The sequence below is a fragment of the Pollachius pollachius genome (genome assembly GCF_949987615.1).
Source record: "Pollachius pollachius genome assembly, chromosome: 5".
Lineage (NCBI taxonomy): Eukaryota > Metazoa > Chordata > Actinopteri > Gadiformes > Gadidae > Pollachius > Pollachius pollachius.
In genome coordinates, this window is record NC_136938.1 from 18,358,620 (window position 1) to 18,375,185 (window position 16,566).

The window sequence follows — 16,566 nt, forward strand, 5'->3', positions numbered from 1 at the left end:
CATCCTCCCTCTCTCTCTCTCTCCCCTCTCCCTTCCCTGGCCCCTCCTCTCTCTCTCCATCTCTCTCCCCTCTCTCTCCATCCTCCCTCTCTCTCTCTCTCCCCTCTCTCTCCATCCTCCTCCCCTCTCTCTCTCTCTTTCCCCTCTCCCCCCAGCCTCTCTCCATCTCCCTCGCTCTCTCTAATAAAACCCCGGCTTTAAAAGCACACCCAAGCCTCCCGTGAGCCCTCCAAACTCCCCCAGACCCCAATTTTCCACTTAGAGAGGAAACACGCGATAGAGAGAGATATTGAAAGGGATGCTGAAGACATTGCTGGGTGCTGAGCTCTGGGTTCACGCACACACCATCTGGGCAACAGGCTCAGGCCCCCTCCCCCCCCCCTGCCTCGGCCCACTCGCTCGTTGAAAACGACCGAGCCAAGGCGGGGGATCACAGAGTGCAAAAAGCAAAACCAAATGGACACACAATGACAGCTGAATTAACCCCCGCCCTTCTCTCTCTCTCTCTCTCGCTCTGCCTCACTTTTTTTCACTATGGTGGAATGCAATGATTTCATGGGGGAGCTATGGATGGGGCGAGGGGGATTTGTGGGAGGATCCGGGGGGGGGGGGGGGATGGGGGTTGCTGGATGGGCTATACTATGGGGATCAGGAGCATCGAGGGAGGGCGAGGTGGTTCACCTGGTGGACACAGTCCAGGAACTGCAGGAAGATGGGCGTGAAGCCGCTGCCCTGGCTGCCGGGGCTCAGGTTGCTGCGCTGGCTGAATTTGTGGCCGAAGGAGAGCCACTCTTTCTCCAGCAGCACCTGGAAGCCCTCCAGAGTCCTGTAGAAGGGATCGCTGAGCAGCTGCACCAGAGACACCACCTGCAGGGAGGAGGTGATGGAGGAGGGAGGAGAAGGATATCAGGGCGTCGAACAGCCTAAAAACACTGATGGGTCAATCACGAACACAACCTCGGGCTGTCAAGTTGATGGGAGACAACAGGAATCATCAGATTACTGCTGGAGATAACCGATGATTTAACCGTGTGTTTCTTATTACGCTTGTTCCGCCAGCAGCGCTTCACTTGATGGATTCAAACTGGATGCTATCGCTCAATGTTTCCAGTGTGCGATCCAGTGTTTTTGGGGCTGATGTGTTTCCAACACTAACAACACGAGGCCCAGAACCAACTCTCAACACGCAATGCACAGTGTATTACCTGGGTAACAAAAACAAGATTCTAAAATAATGAAATATAATTTGATTCAATTTCATAATCTGTACCACAAGGGATTCTTAAACCAATTTAATTTTCATTTTTATTTTTTCAAACAAAAAAGGCCCAGATTTGAATAAAAAGACCTTTAGATGGTGGGAGGAGGAGCCACACAACTGGAGTAATGGTTACAGCAACTTCTAGGAACAAGATCTTGGTTCTCTATGTGAAAATCACCTAGAGAACAGTGGGGAGCTTCTTCTGCTTTTCAAACAGCAGCCCGGGGCCATACGACATGTAAACACGTTCAGATGACACATGCTTGTTGCAACACAACTCTCCCAACCCAACAGGTCAATGAGGAAAATATGTGGAAAATATGAGCTCACTGGGCAAAAATGGGAAATATGCCACGTGAAGCGTGGAAATGGATACAGACAATTTATGGGGATCAAACAAGCCTTTGTTTGCATGCATGACTTGAAAGCAAAACCCAAAATATTTCTATGATTAAAATCTGCCCGCATCAGCCACAGGGGGAGTGGCAGAGGGCAACACCAAACTAAAGAGTTGGGGAATTGCCATTTATATTGTCAAATTCTATATGAATAGCATATGATCAAATTATCTAATTATTGTGGATCCTGATGCACAGTTTATTATTACAAATATTTCTTGATGCAATAATCCTAAATCATATGGGCGATGCTATCCTCCAGGGTGAAACATGGAGGGGGTTGGACTGTAAATCGACATAATGTAAGGATTCCTACAGGGTGGACTATGGGAATTGAACCCGGTCAGTCTGGGGTAAGGAGCATCTGAGTAACTACACCATGACCCTACCCCCAGTTTATGGATAAAGATGAACCACTGCCTTGTTCAGCATCTTATGTTACCCAGCAACGCGGTATCAAAGGACCATACCGTTTGGGCGATCAAACCGTCTCTCTTTTACTTTGTTGTACAGCAGTATCATGTTGGTCTTTGTGATACTGTGACACTGAAGTCACTCAAGTGTGAAGCACTTGAATGACGATGCACAGTGTTTTTGGCCACCAGCTCCGTACTGATGTGACTTTGCATTGATGAAAGTAATGAAAGATGCAGGTGCGAAAACTTGTGGCGAGGGTGCGTGATAAATAAAACCTCTTTTGAAGAATCGCTACAACAAAGTCACCTCGAACAAATGACAATGGACACGTATGTTTTGCACGGGGAGGCGCTTACGATGGTTCAATCATCCATTCCGGTGGTGTCCTTTAAATGCCCCTGTTTGGGTACAGGGCGTGGTGTGAGAGCTACGGTATGGGGCAGCAGACAGAATTAAGTATTTTAAGTATGGCCCTCACCTGGGTGGTGATGTCCCAGCCATCCTCCAGGCTGAGAAGAACCGAGGAGCTGGTGTCCAGCAGATCCACCAGCAGCAGGGCCAACTCTAGGATCTTGTGGAGCTGTGGGGGGACCACACACACATACACAGGCCGACAGAAAGACAAACACACACACACACAGAACAATAAGTCTATTGTCTGCCCTCAGTGCTATTTTCGGGGTGCGGTGGCGAGGCCCAGCTTGGCATTCCCACAGATCATATTGTTAATGTTAACGTGAGGGCAGGGGCTCCAGGGGGTCAGCCAGATAACCGGCATGATAAGGCCCCCCACTGGCTGCGCTGCGCTGCCCTGTGCCTGCGTCCACTTCCCTTGGGAACCAGATAGTTGATTTAGTGTGAAAGTCTCACACACACACACACACACACACACACACACACACACACACACACAGGATGAGCAGCAGCCAGAGCCCTAATGCAGTCTGGGACTTTCGTTTTTAGGAAGCTCTCACGCCAACATCGTCTACGTCTGCCACGGGCGAGGAAAAGCCCCGGAGGCTGTATGAGGTCAACAAACGCTTTCATGGCAATGTGTTCTCAAAGTAATGCCCGATGTCCGTGCACTAATTGGATTTGCGTCTGTGTGTGCGGAAGGTCTCACCTGTGAGATCCACTCAGATTCCTCCAGGGCTCTGAGGAAGGAGTCCTCGGCGTCCGAGGAGGTGGCGCTGGGTACGCACGCCCTAAGCAGCTTCTTGAACGCCGCCTTCACCTGTCGTGTGTCCGCAAAGTCCACCGGCACCAGCTCACAGTTCAGCGACGAGTCCATCTTCAAGCCCTGCCGTGAGGAGACAAAGGAAACACTTGAACATACCTATAATAGATGAATGCATAGATCTATGCGTTGTATGTATATAGCCGACTACATGATAAAAAAAAAAAAAAGCATTGCAGCTGGCTCCCATGGAGTATCAATGTACCTTGGCATGGGTAGATAGTACATTTTATTCTTCTGGACCTATTGAGGAAATAGCGATCTCTGATGTTGACGTCTAAAGCGGTCATAAAAGGAACGAATAGAGCCGTCGCTTAAGACGAGAGGTTTATGATGAATCTACTAAGCACCCAATCAGTCTTGTTGAATTCTTCAGACGGAAAAAAGGCAACTCGTCATTCTTGAGCGAACTATGTCACGTGCAAGTTTAAATCAAATGGAGGTCATCTCTCAAAACTGTTCACAGCGATAGAAATGACGTGGAGGAAAAACATCTCCCAACCTCTTCCAACATTTAATTTAAGAGTTATTGGTTCTCAACTCCTTTACTGTCAGTATGTTTATGTGCCGCTGACGTCAAGTTGTATTCAGATTCGGCAAGGCTAGCTAAGAAAACAATTAAAAGGAAATAATAATAAAGCCACTTACAACATAATGTATTTTTCAGACATATAATAATAATTAACAAAAATAATAAGATCACTAAATCTGTTTGACTAAAACCGTGGAAGAAGCTGGTCCCGACGATGTCAACATCCCCAATCCCGCGAAACCCAAATCTCTCTCAACGCCCATTTCCTCTGCCGTACCCGTAGATGAGATTTCTCTCCGAAGATGTAGAACGCCGCCTGCTGCTTGAGGAGCTGAGCCTGAAGGCCGCTGCTTCCTGCAGGGGGCGCCAGATCCTTCCCGGCTATCCTGGTACCCTGCTCACCCGGCGATTGGAGCTGGCTGGGACGACTGCTAGAGCGAAGGCTCGCCCACACACCTGTAGGCACAGAACACAGAAAGACTCTCACACCACTCGGTCTAGCCACGCTACGCATGAATATCAAGTTATTTATATTTCTGCTGTTGTTGTTGTTCGTTTAGCATCAAGGCCCAAATGAACAACACATGTCGTGCTAAGTTCATGCGGCATGCATATCAGCAGCACCAGCGATTGTGTAAACACCATCATTCTTTCGGGCCATCAAAACCAAGTGTTTGGGTGCTGGGGATATTGAAAGCAGAGGTTATAGGAATTTGTAAGCAGGATTAGCCAATAGGGTTAGAGATCATTGGTGGATATCACATTTGATTAATGGCATGCAGTCATCATCGCAGTAACCTAAAGTCCACATATTTTGTGGTTTGTTGTATATACCGATTATTAGGTCTGGTTCTATTATTTGCATAATCTGAGCAAAGAAGATAGCAAAAAAATAAATAAATAATGAAAGCTAAATCTGAAGAAGTGAAATAACATTTAGATTTTTGCGATCAATCATAGGATTACAGAAGTTGCAAGAAAAATGTGCCATTAACACAATCAATAACTAGAATTTACACCCATTGATTGTGTATCACAATTTTTAAATGAGAAAAACAAAAGAGGACACTGCAGTCCCCCTGATGATAAATGTTCAACCACGAATTTTCAAAAAAAAAAAAAAAACACTAATTTATTTGGTGATGGTTTTTTGTACCGGTTAGAAAGTTACAATGTATGCTAGAATAATTTATTGCATTAATGGTTTATCAAATAATACCTCATTGAAATAAATCACATCATTATTATTTTACACTGGAAATACACCTAAATCTGCATCGGTCGTATTTCAACAGAGGAAAAGTATTTTTCAACTGTGAGGCGAAAACTTCTCCCTGCTTTCCTCGTTAGCAACTGACTTGAATGACATTATATTGGTGATCTACCAGATACGCCAGCGAACCCCAGGGACTAGCAGCCGGACAGATGGGCCCATCTTCCAGCTAACTGGGTTCCAGATAAACGTGAATCACCTCACCAATATGAGCCAAGATATTAACAATAGAGAGGACGCCACAACAATGGAGCTCCTAAACCTACCCTTAAACCACAGCTTCCACATAGAGCGCCTGCAGTGACTCCTTATTAGCACAGCTCTGCTGAAATCTCAACACATACGTACGCGCATGTAAGCGTTCACACACTTGCACACATATGCATGCACTCACACAGTGTGTGTGTGTGTGGTGTGTGGTGTGTGTGTGTGTGTGTGTGTGTGTGTGTGTGTATGTGTGTGTGTGCATGTGTGCGTCAAAGCTCTTGAAAGCGGTTGCAATGAATGCACATATTTAGGTTGGAGGATAAATGTGTAGTTTAGAGAAGTGAAAGGAAAACGTTTTGAGCATGGGTTATGACATGGACTGTTAAGAAGAGATGTGAAATGACAAAGGTTTGAGCATGGGTTATAACATGGACTGTTAAGAAGGCGGCGATGGGGAAATACTGGTGTCACTATACCTTGATTTTGGGCTGTTCCCTTACTGGCGGGCTTTGGGTTTGAGTGATTGAATAGTTTATCCCTGTACCCAAGCACTGGGGAGGGGTTGGGTGTTTACAGGGAAGGGAAGAGAAGGAGAGGACAGGAAAGATAGTACCATGAAAATAAAAGGAGAACAAAAATAAATCAAAATTGGGAATCACACAATGACATAGGAATGTGTATTGAATGCCATGATGTTGAACATTGGTGACCAAAACATTCAGACGGATCGGAGTTCCAAAGTCATGACTGAACTCCTTTTACCCGTAAGTTGTGATAAAATAGTATGAGGGGTCCGTATTTCAACCCAGTAGAGCGAATGAAGTGGCATGCAACACTGATGATGGTGGTTGATGGAATGTGGTAATAAGAGGGTGACGATTCCCGGCATCCAGGAAGTAAACAAACATGAGGGAGTTTGCTGGGATTTAGTATATATTTTAATAGAATCAAACAGATTACGGAGTAAGAAAGAGAAGGACGGGTTCTTTGCCTTCCAAATGAATGCATCCTCCAGTTTCTCGTTAGAACAGTCCAGGAAACTACCCACGAATTAGGAGTGAACCCTCTTTACGCTGCTATGTCTAAAAAAACATACCTTCCAGACCACACTGTCGTAATAGGGCTGCAGGTTAAGGTCCTTGCACATTAAATTTTCATTGCATTTTTTTCCTACATCAAATAAATCAATAAAAACCGCGGAGCGGACAGCACTGTGCACACACCACGTGATTTCGATTTTGTGAAAAGAGATGTTTTGAAAATCACAAAAAGGTGGATTTTTTAGGTTTGTTTATCCTTCGTCTACACGCATCTTTGCATTTTTCTTTCTATCCTTTTGAGTCGCTGTAAACAGAGACCAGTGAAGTCCCTAAACTAGCTTTACTTTGGAGAAGCCGGTGTGATGTATTTTACCCTTGCTTTACTGATGAACCTGGACAATGATGAACCTCATCTGCGTCCGCTGACTTCGGCTCATTTGGTCGAAGGCTAAATCGGTAGATTAAAGGAAACTGGCACTGTGCGGCTCCTTCAACTACGGGTAGGTAGAAAATATCCTTATTTCCCCAAGAGTGTCCATTAAAAAAGACTCAGGCTAGTAGCTCTAAACTTTAGAATTTAGACTCATACATGAGACAGGGATTTGTATTAGTATATTACATTTGCTGTGTATGTGCACAGTACTGTATTGTTTGCGTCTTTGAGACCAGCGTACTGGTGCACTCAAATCACTTGAGAGATCATGTTTTTTTGTATCGATTTCACATTTTGTTCTGAAAAGACTTGCTGTGCCCCCTACTTGTCCTTTGGCTAGGTCTACCCCCAATGTGTCCGAGTGGCTGAGGAGGAGACAGCGGCAGCATCACTCACCACCCCTGGTGAAGCTGTTTGAGAAGGGGATATCTAAATGGACAGGGGCCATCTTTGGTATCCTGGACGTCCGCCTTTCACTACCTGAACACACAACACACACGCACACACACCAAAATAAGCACAACAAACATTCTCCATGTGAATTAAGCACTACACACAAACACACCATATGAGGGACGGTGATGCGGTCTGGGGCCATAACAACACAACATGGCAACTGGGGAAGGCAAATCTTGAAGAATGGTCTTCAGTCTGTTGTAGGGACATAAGGTGTTTGTTTACAACTCTGTACAACTGATTTGCAGCTGAAAGGCAAACTGGATTGAGATGCATGGTAAAGCCCTTTTGGCTCAGACTTTGAAATCCTACCGGCGACATGGTTTAAAGTTGCGGCTGATGAGATGGACAGGCTGGGAATCCTCTTTCCCTATTAGGTGGACATTCTCCTGATCCCCCCTGTCCTAGAGAGATAGGATCTTTGGCGCTATTGATCCATTTGGAGGACGTTTTATGACCCAGTTTGCATGAATAGAGTGGAGTTGGGTTTAAGGTTGAAACATAATGTGCCCGTGCATGTGTCTGTTTGCATGTCTGTGTTTGTGCGTTTGTGTGTGTTTGTGTCTGTGTGCATCTACGCATGTGCATGTGTGTTTGTGTGTAAGCAAGGGAACGTTTGTGTGTGCGCATGTTTGCGAATGTGTGTGTGTGTGTGTGCATGTGTACGTGTGTGTGTGTGTGTGCATGCGCGTGTGAACATGTCAGCTTCCTGGCACTCGCCTAAACACAAGTACAATATGTTGACAAAATAGGTTTAGGTCAGCATAGATAGATGAATAAGAGCCACGACCTCTTATTGTGCTGTTCCTCTTACATAAGCCTGAAATTGTAAAACAGTTCCTTCCTAGACAAAGTAATGGACCTAATAATATATATATATATAAATATATCTCCCTCTGTCTCTCCCTCTCTCACAGACACAGAGCCAATATGACTGCACATAAGATAAGTGTCTGATAACACACTGAGGAAAATGACAGAGGAAAAAACATGCTGGTAAAACAAAAGAGCCACAAAACACGGCTTAGCGATACGGCACAATAGTTTCAAAATCTCAAGTTTGCAATCTTTGACTAGACTCGTGCCAACTGGATGGCGGTAGACTGCAAAGGATCAGAATGGCAGAAGGATACACACACACACAACACTGTTATCTGAGTTTTTGTCTCCAGATCATAGTAGGTAACTGACCTACCACGCACAGACATAAATATAGTGTCTGAAACCAAAGTGCACTTAAAAAATTCTGTTCCGCAGTAATACGAGAATCACATCCAGGTCTTGGCTTATATTAAATGCTGAATTGTCCTCAATACTTTTACAGGGCAATATCCTCATATTATAAGACCAGGGGTGAAAACATCCCGCCCAGATTGCTAACCTTAAGAAGGAAGGACATTTCAAACTTCTTTAAAACTACTAAAAGTAGTAAACATCAGTGTTTGAATGACCTAAACCCTTCTATTGACAAGCTGATGATTCTTACAAAGTATTGCTTTGGACCTTATTAACCAAGGTGCCATATTGCTTTGCTGGGGGGAGGGGACTTTCTCAAACCATGGGAGAAACCATGACAACTCAATTAAAATACAATCAAAATGATACCTGGTTGGGAAAGCGTACTGCAAGAACAGAAAATAATAAATTGAGCTGTCGTCATGTTTTCCCCAAAGATTGTAGGTTTACCCTAGCTAACTAATAAGGCCACTAGGTGAACAAGGTGTGTTGAGGTGTTTTCCGACTCTGCATGAGTGACTTCAATACGTTGTTGTTGTTGTTACCTGGTGTACTTGGCGACAGTCCGATCTGAGAGCGGTTGGATAGCGTGTTGTTGCCATTCATCTTGAAGTGGATGGGAACGGAGTCCAGGATGGCCTGCAGGTACTTCTCCTGTTCTAGACTACTGGAAGACTCGGAGGATGAAGTAGTGGCTGCAGACAGAGGTTGAGGCCATACACAATCAAAACAATGGTCAAATGAAATAGCAATGATGCAGATGCACAGTTAGGATGCAAGGACACAGCCACGAAAAGCAAAAGGGTTAAACTGTTGAAGTCTAGGTACTATTCTGCTTGTGCGGTCACGTGATTGGTACGGCTCCATCAACAGGGTGGTCGGCTCGAGATGAAACGATATCGACTGAAGGCCAACATTTAACGGTCCGTTATCGCGTCCGCAAAGACACAGCATTGTGTCCTGGTGCATTCCCAGGTCCTTCTGAACCAAACGAAGCGTGGGTGAGATGTGTGGGTGGCGAGGCGGGGGGTGCGTACTCGTAGTGGAGGGGTTCTGGGACTTGAAGAGCCCCACCACACTCTTGCCGTGGAAGCCCCCGGAGCGAAGAAGCAGGGCCTTGGAGCGGGGGTGCTTCCAGCACACCACGGGCAGCCGGTTGTGTCTGTAGCAGCGGGCCACCTTGTGCAGGCTGCTGTCCTGCACGGCCTGGGGAACCACCAGCAGCCCCGGGTAGCTGGGACACACACACACACACACACACACCCCATGTCAACATATACAGGATAAAAAGTAGTATATGAGAGAGATGATGGTATAATGAAGAAATCAATCGTAATACTCGTTATTTTTATTAGTAGAAGTATTAATAATAATAACAATAATATATATATATATACAATTTGTTGGAATTAATTATAATTCATAATAATAAATATATGTGTAAGGGATAATGTATAGAACGAACAGGACACCGACAAGCAGCGGAGGTGTCTTGCTTCGCCCTGAAGGGGCTTATTTTCGATAATGACCGGCGACGTTCTATACATTATCCCGCTTATTACACGGCTACTTGCCGAAACGAAATTCTAACTTCACTAGGTGTGTCTTATTACAATTTATTTGTTACCAGCATTCGTAGTGTTGATCATCAGAGAAATGGTCCGTCAAAGATGTTGACGTCGCTAAGCAACTGAAGACGCTGAGGTTGACAAGTTACCAGACTACTTGCGGAGTGATATGAAAGACGGCTAAAAATGCACTTTCCTTGACAGCGGTCTTTATATGCTTAGCAATGGTGAATTATCAAATATAATTCACCGCCGCAAGTTGTGCAAGTGAACGGAGCGTTCCACGGCATTGAGAAGAGCCGTGTAATAAATATATATAATGACATCATTGTTATGAATTGCTTGTGATCACATTGTTGTTGTTCTTACTACTAATGATGACTATCACCAGTATCTTTGGCAGGATGGAGCATGTGCTGACGATTGTTCAAAATAAATGAAGTGCGAAGGTGAGGCGTGTTAAAGGTTTACTTACATATATTGTCAGGTATGTGTATGAGGTATGTGTGATACAGGTATGCGGGAATGTGGGTTGTGTGTGTGTGTGTGTGTGTGTGTGTGTGTGTGTGTGTGTGTGTGTGTGTGTGTGTGTGTATGCGAGTGGTCTGTCTGTGTGTGCGTTTGTAAGAGGTGCGTGCGTGAGTGAGCGAGCGAGTGAGCGAGCGAGCGAGTAAGAGGTAGATGAAGAGGGAGATAGCAAGATGTGTGTGTGTGTGTGTGTGTGTGTGTGTGTGCCATGAGATGTTTACGTGGGCTGGGTTGTGTACCTGCGACAGAGGGAGTAGAGTCGGTTGGTCGCCGTTATCCGGAACTGCTCGCCCGTTTTGGTGCGGGACGCGCTGAGGGTGATGGTCCCCAGGCCCAGCCTCTGATAGTCCCGGAAGCACGCCCGCTCCACCAGCTGCTCCATGGTGGACTTCTCTGAGGCCCGCAGCGTGCTGCTGGGGGGGGCCTCCCCGTCATCTGATACTGAAAACACGGAGAGTGAGCCTCTTAGTGGAGATGGAAACATGAACGCGATAGCATCTTGTTTTGAAGGAGGAGAAACCACTGGAAGATCCGCAGCTGTCTAGGTTCAAGCCCAGACTACAATTGCACACCGCCAAGGGTCTTTAACATGTTGCACAAAGTGTGGCACCACCTTATTACATAACGTGAGTGGAAAAAAGAGGCCGATTATTTCTATAACCAACACCATTTGCAGCCCTGCAACATTTCTCTTACAGACTAACACACATCTATAAGCAGGTATACACACACACACACACACACACACACACACACACACACACACACACACCTACACACATTCCAAAAATAGGACGTGCGATGCGAAGAACATCAGAGCCCAGACTTGACCTTTGACCTGCACGGTGTGAACCACGTTGCCGAACTCACTTGAAATGTCGTCGTCGTCGTTCCACGTCATCCTACTGCCCCGGTCGCTCTTCTTCAGGGTGGTCTGGCCGCCTCGGCCCATGGTGATCTTCCCCGCCTTCCGGGCTCCCTTCACAATGGACTTGGACAGTGTCCTGAGTGGAACCGAGGGAAAGTAGGTATTACGCAAGAAGGTTTCAAAAAAAACAACAACATCCTCATCTTGGCTGAGAGTGGCATCTGTTTAAAGCATTCATGCAGAGGCAAAAGGGCCCCGAGCGCAGCACGCGGCACAACCTGAACAACAAACCTGAAGCCTGTGTTTTTCTCCTTCTGCTTGGGATGGCTGAGCTGCAGGGCCGTCTGTCCCGCGGCGAAGGCGAAGCTGCTGAAGATGGACTGTGGGTAGCGGATCCTCTGCACATGCTTCCTGAAGATCTCCACCATCTCTGAGGTCACCTCCTCGTCAAAGGCCACTTTGATCAGCTGCGTGCGAGACACAGGCGGAGACGATGCGACCGTCAACTCTTAGACCGTCAGCGAGAGCCTACAAAGGAGTGGCTTTTCTATCTCCCAAATCGGTTGGCGGGTCGGTACTCATGTGACGAGTGGTTTTAGGTTGCATACGTAGATGCACGAGCATGCGCGCACACACACACACACACACACACACACACACACACACACACACACACAAACTGAGTGACCCACGGCTATAAGAACAGACACTTTGTTGTCCTGCTTACTAAAAAGATGAGGCATTTAATGTGGACTAAAAACACATGCTTGGCCAACGATCCTCTGCCATTTCCTCTTCAAACGAAGAAACCAAAATGTGGCTCTCAATGATGTCATTGTATTAAGCTAGTTTTAGGGGTTTCATTCAAATGCATATACTTTGTGGAGCTCAGCCAAACAACAATTAATCATGGGAGCAGTCAGCAATAAACTTGTGCTCTTATGTCATCAGTGTTGTTACTGTTAACTGTACACATGCTTCCCCGGTCGCCAGTGGCGTAGGTAGGTCATAAAGGACCCTGGTTCAAAACATTTTATGGGCCCCCCCGCCCCCACACTGCCACCCAATAAGAGCCCGCCCCCCGGGGCCTACCTGGAAGGATGCAGAGCGGAGCTGCATGCCTTCCTGCATGTTCTGCTGCAGCTGGTTCTGGATGCTGATCTTCTTCTCCTTGACCAGTGTGGAAACTGGGAAGGCTCTGATGACCGGCTGCTCCCCCACTACACACACACACACACACACACACACACACACACACACACACACGTAAACACAGAATACTTCACTGATGTTCACATAGAACAAGTTATTCTTGTAATAAACATGAGCAGATGTAAACCTCGCTAGGACACGTTGTTCGGTTATGAAAGAGAGCCGCACCACCAGATATGGCGTTGGACAATAATTGCAGACATAGACCCACACACCCCACCCCCTACTGACAGCACAGATTCTCCACCACCAGATCTGCCATTGAGTGCAGACACGACCTCCGTTAATTGGACCGAACTTTACCCACCATGTGCCGTGAAGCTGATGCACGTCCACGCTCTTTATACCAAACATAGAAATAACGGGACACGGTTTGGGCATGGTTGTGCGCTGGTGGGTTTAGCCTTCCCCCGGGACCACCGGGACCCAGGACGGAGCCTACCTCCCTATGGAATAGTAATTACCTAGTGGGTCGTGCGGGGTTCCTTTGAAGATAACGCGGTAGTTGGTGAGAAAGAGGGCGCCCTCTGCTGGCAGAATGTGCGGACCCCCCAGGAGGCCCCCTGTGGCCTCCTCCCTGCCGTCGGGGTCAAGGACCACCCGCAGCCCCTCCGACACCAGCTCCTCCCCGGGGAGCAGTGTGGGCCGCAGGATCTTAGGCTGGGGGGGAGAGTGGGGGGGTGAGAGACTCCTTAACAAGATGGACTGCAGCGCCTCAGCCACACTTTGTTGGGTTAGAGGGATGAACACATGTGTTAAAGAGGTCGTCATCACACCAATAAAACACTTTCTCCCCCCCCCCCCTTTTTGTTTTTTTAAACACAAATAAACAGGAGAAGCGGAGACCCAAAAAAACTAAAACAAAACGCACAACAACATAGTGCCTCAAGCACATTCAGCCTGGAGGGCTTAAGACCCCCTCAGATGATGATGTTTAAAACAAAGGCATTACAATGTAGAAGTGCAGCACAGAGCTTGTGAGGACATTGAGTATCACATGCATGTTATTATGTGTAGTCCGTGTTAAAAACACGCATCACAGAGATCCTAGGAATTGTTCTCTTTACGTACAAACAGTTCTTTTGGCAGGTTTCACAAACTTATTAAAGGCCAAGCTTGAGTAATAAAGAGACACTTTCCTGATTAGTGTTCATCATTTCTCATTCATTGGGCCTTTGGCACATCTGTTGGGAAGAGCCTAATGTTTTGACCCGGGGACAACTCATAAGAAACACAGCTGGTCCAATTTTAGCCTCTGACTCAAGAGTGCTGACATGGGTCGGGGAAAGTGTTTATCAAGGAGAGCTAAAGATAACCATTGCGTCAAAAAGACGTCTTAGCGTTCAATATTCAAGACACGGATCAGATCACCTTTCAAAAAAGTACCTCCTTTGTATTTTATTCCAAAACACTCGCAACCTCCACACAGCTGCACGGACTGTTGCTTCTGCACCGTCTCACTTCCAGACCATTCGAATAATATTGTTACGTTTCGAAACCGATCTTGAAAACGATAAAGATGTACTTTGCCGTGTCTGATTAATCTAATATGGCAAGACTGCTGGCGACAAATCAGGAAAGGAAAGCAACAACCAAACAGAACATCGGACAGTGGGCGGTTCAAATTAGCCATCGATCAAACTGCAATCACTCACCATCACCTGTTTATTCAAACTCTCAAGGCCTTTAACGGCAAACTCGTTTAGCATTCTGCTTTTAACCATCATTGCAAGAAAGGACTTGTGTACAGCTCTGACAAGCTGGGAGAAACACAGTCATGTCTGGCTAGACAGCGGACTCCCATGGCAAAGTTGGCTTGCTGGTTGTGTGGGTGGGTGCACAGAGAGCTGGCAGGCGTAAAGGAGCGCAGGGACCAAAACACCATCTGGCTCAATATGAATGTATGGTCAAAATAACAATCTCAATTGTGAGTGGGATACACACTGATAAACACAACGTACATCAGCCAGCATACCAGACAAAACCTGCCATGCGAATTAGCAAAAAAATACCAAATAAATAAAATAAACAGAATTAGGTTTTATGACAACTGTTTAAGGTAAATACCTTCAATAGGACAATGGCTGAGCTGGCCAAGATGCTTTAAACCTGATTTTAGCATACAGATTTAAGTCACTGATAAAACAAATCGACTTTATACATGAAGTCATGCTATTGTCTGCCAGACTACACATGGTTAACCATCAAGTTTTGAATGAAAAAGAGGTGCAGGTGCTTGTGTTTGAAAACAATGCATTGTGGATCTGGCCCTTACCTTTGGAATGGGAGGCAGCCTCCGGCTCTCTCTGTGCACCGTCTCCAGAACCTCGATCTGCATCGCTACCAGGCCTGTGGGGTCAAAGGTAAGCAGCTGCTTTTACCCACCATGCACCATGCATGTCTGCGTCCAGCAACGACCCACTGGCAACCAGCAGGCAAACGTGCGTCACGCACACCCACACCAACATTCAACTCCGTCAGACATAGACACATACACACATTGCGTGTGTAGCGCAGGCACAAACGTCTGGAGGACGCCTGCTTCCCCAACGCCAGCCCATATTTACAACCTCAAGGCCAGTTAGCAGGTCAAGACTTTTTAATCAGCTTAGAGGTCTCAGTGGCCTAAAGCCTGGGCTTAGAGTACTCGCTCAGGGTTCACACAGCGTCCAGGGGAGGCGGTGGTGGGCGACCAGGGGAGGGGATTAGGTCTGAGGAGCGGGCGCAGCGGGCTTACATCAAAGGAGGGGAGTTTACCTGGGATCATGTTGTGCAGACTCTTGATGTGCTCCTGGGTCACGCCGCTCTCTGTGCACACCTTGTCGATGAAGCGGACGATGAAGCGCACCACAGAGTTGGCCGCGTCGCTGCTCTCAGAGTCCTCGTAGCCGCTCTCCGTGTCGAAGCTCTCCGCCACGCTGCCCGCCATGCTGGGAAAAAACGAAAACACACAACGACCACACCGTCACCTCAACGCTTTCAGGATGCTAGGGATCGTGAGCGTCTACTGTTAGAATGAACCGGTACCGGTTAGAATGAGTGGTTGAAACCACACAAGTGCAGTGTCCTTTAAGAGGATAATACTATTTGGCAGTGGCAGCCATCACTTTATCATTGCATCACTTTGATTGAGAATGATGTTGGCGTTACAGGACGAAACACATAGATCCACTGGCTCTTTCATCCCAGGGATAGACTTTTAGGTATTTGGGATGAGTACCTTGGTGGGAATATCTGGTGGTCGAGCTATCTTTTAATTAACATGGTTTTATGTAGTGGATGGGTTCATCATTAAAAAACATAATTTCAAAGGGATAATATAAGAAAAAGTGTGTGGGTAAATTTTCAGGGTTGCCGTCTGGGATAAAAGTTGAAAAACAAGTACTGTCCTGGACACATCCGTTCCATCAGAAAAGGAACAACATGCTTACATAATGTTATTTTCTCAATATTTTTTGGAACAAGAACATGGAAGAAGCAAGTGAAACCTAAGGCTAAGAAAGCTGCAGCCAATCATTAGAAACAGATAACGGCTTATGCAATGCACTGGTTGGCCAAGGTTGTTTTTACTTAACGTACAGCACTAAAAAGTTCCATAGAAATTGATCACAGAAAAAGTATTTAAAAAGGAAAAAGAAATGAATCCTATGAAGACACCCTGTGGGTTTTGATCTTGCAAAAGCCAAAGCTCTGCTCCGAGCAAATGCAACAGGCGGATGAGGGTCGGATGAGGGAACCGTATGTTGCATTTGGCTAGAGCAGAGAGTACTGTACACTGCAAGTAATGAAGCAGTCACCCACACACATATCGTTACCTAGCTGATGAATGGGGAAACACTCCAATATGGAGAAATCTCAATCTTCCTCCAGATAACGGTGTGATGGTCCTGGCTCAGAAAT

At 46.4% G+C, this 16,566-nt stretch overlaps 1 protein-coding gene across 3 annotated transcripts in view; it reads right to left on the bottom strand.

The window, feature by feature from the left end:
• sbf2 (SET binding factor 2) overlaps positions 1-16,566 on the bottom strand; it is an 82,053-nt gene that overhangs the window by 7,899 nt on the left and 57,588 nt on the right. Inside the window, exons 20-34 of one of the 3 annotated variants that reach the window (XM_079737113.1) lie at positions 15,424-15,596; positions 14,942-15,015; positions 13,131-13,326; positions 12,547-12,674; positions 11,746-11,921; positions 11,457-11,590; positions 10,826-11,027; positions 9,528-9,724; positions 9,036-9,185; positions 7,195-7,278; positions 5,802-5,876; positions 4,123-4,301; positions 3,200-3,376; positions 2,555-2,656; positions 682-867 (exon numbers count right to left, since the gene is read on the bottom strand). In XM_079737113.1, coding sequence (XP_079593239.1) covers positions 682-867; positions 2,555-2,656; positions 3,200-3,376; positions 4,123-4,301; positions 5,802-5,876; positions 7,195-7,278; positions 9,036-9,185; positions 9,528-9,724; positions 10,826-11,027; positions 11,457-11,590; positions 11,746-11,921; positions 12,547-12,674; positions 13,131-13,326; positions 14,942-15,015; positions 15,424-15,596 — 2,233 coding nt within the window. The remainder of the gene's footprint in view (positions 1-681; positions 868-2,554; positions 2,657-3,199; positions 3,377-4,122; positions 4,302-5,801; positions 5,877-7,194; positions 7,279-9,035; positions 9,186-9,527; positions 9,725-10,825; positions 11,028-11,456; positions 11,591-11,745; positions 11,922-12,546; positions 12,675-13,130; positions 13,327-14,941; positions 15,016-15,423; positions 15,597-16,566) is intronic. The other 2 variants (XM_079737114.1, XM_079737115.1) reach the window with 2 other exon arrangements.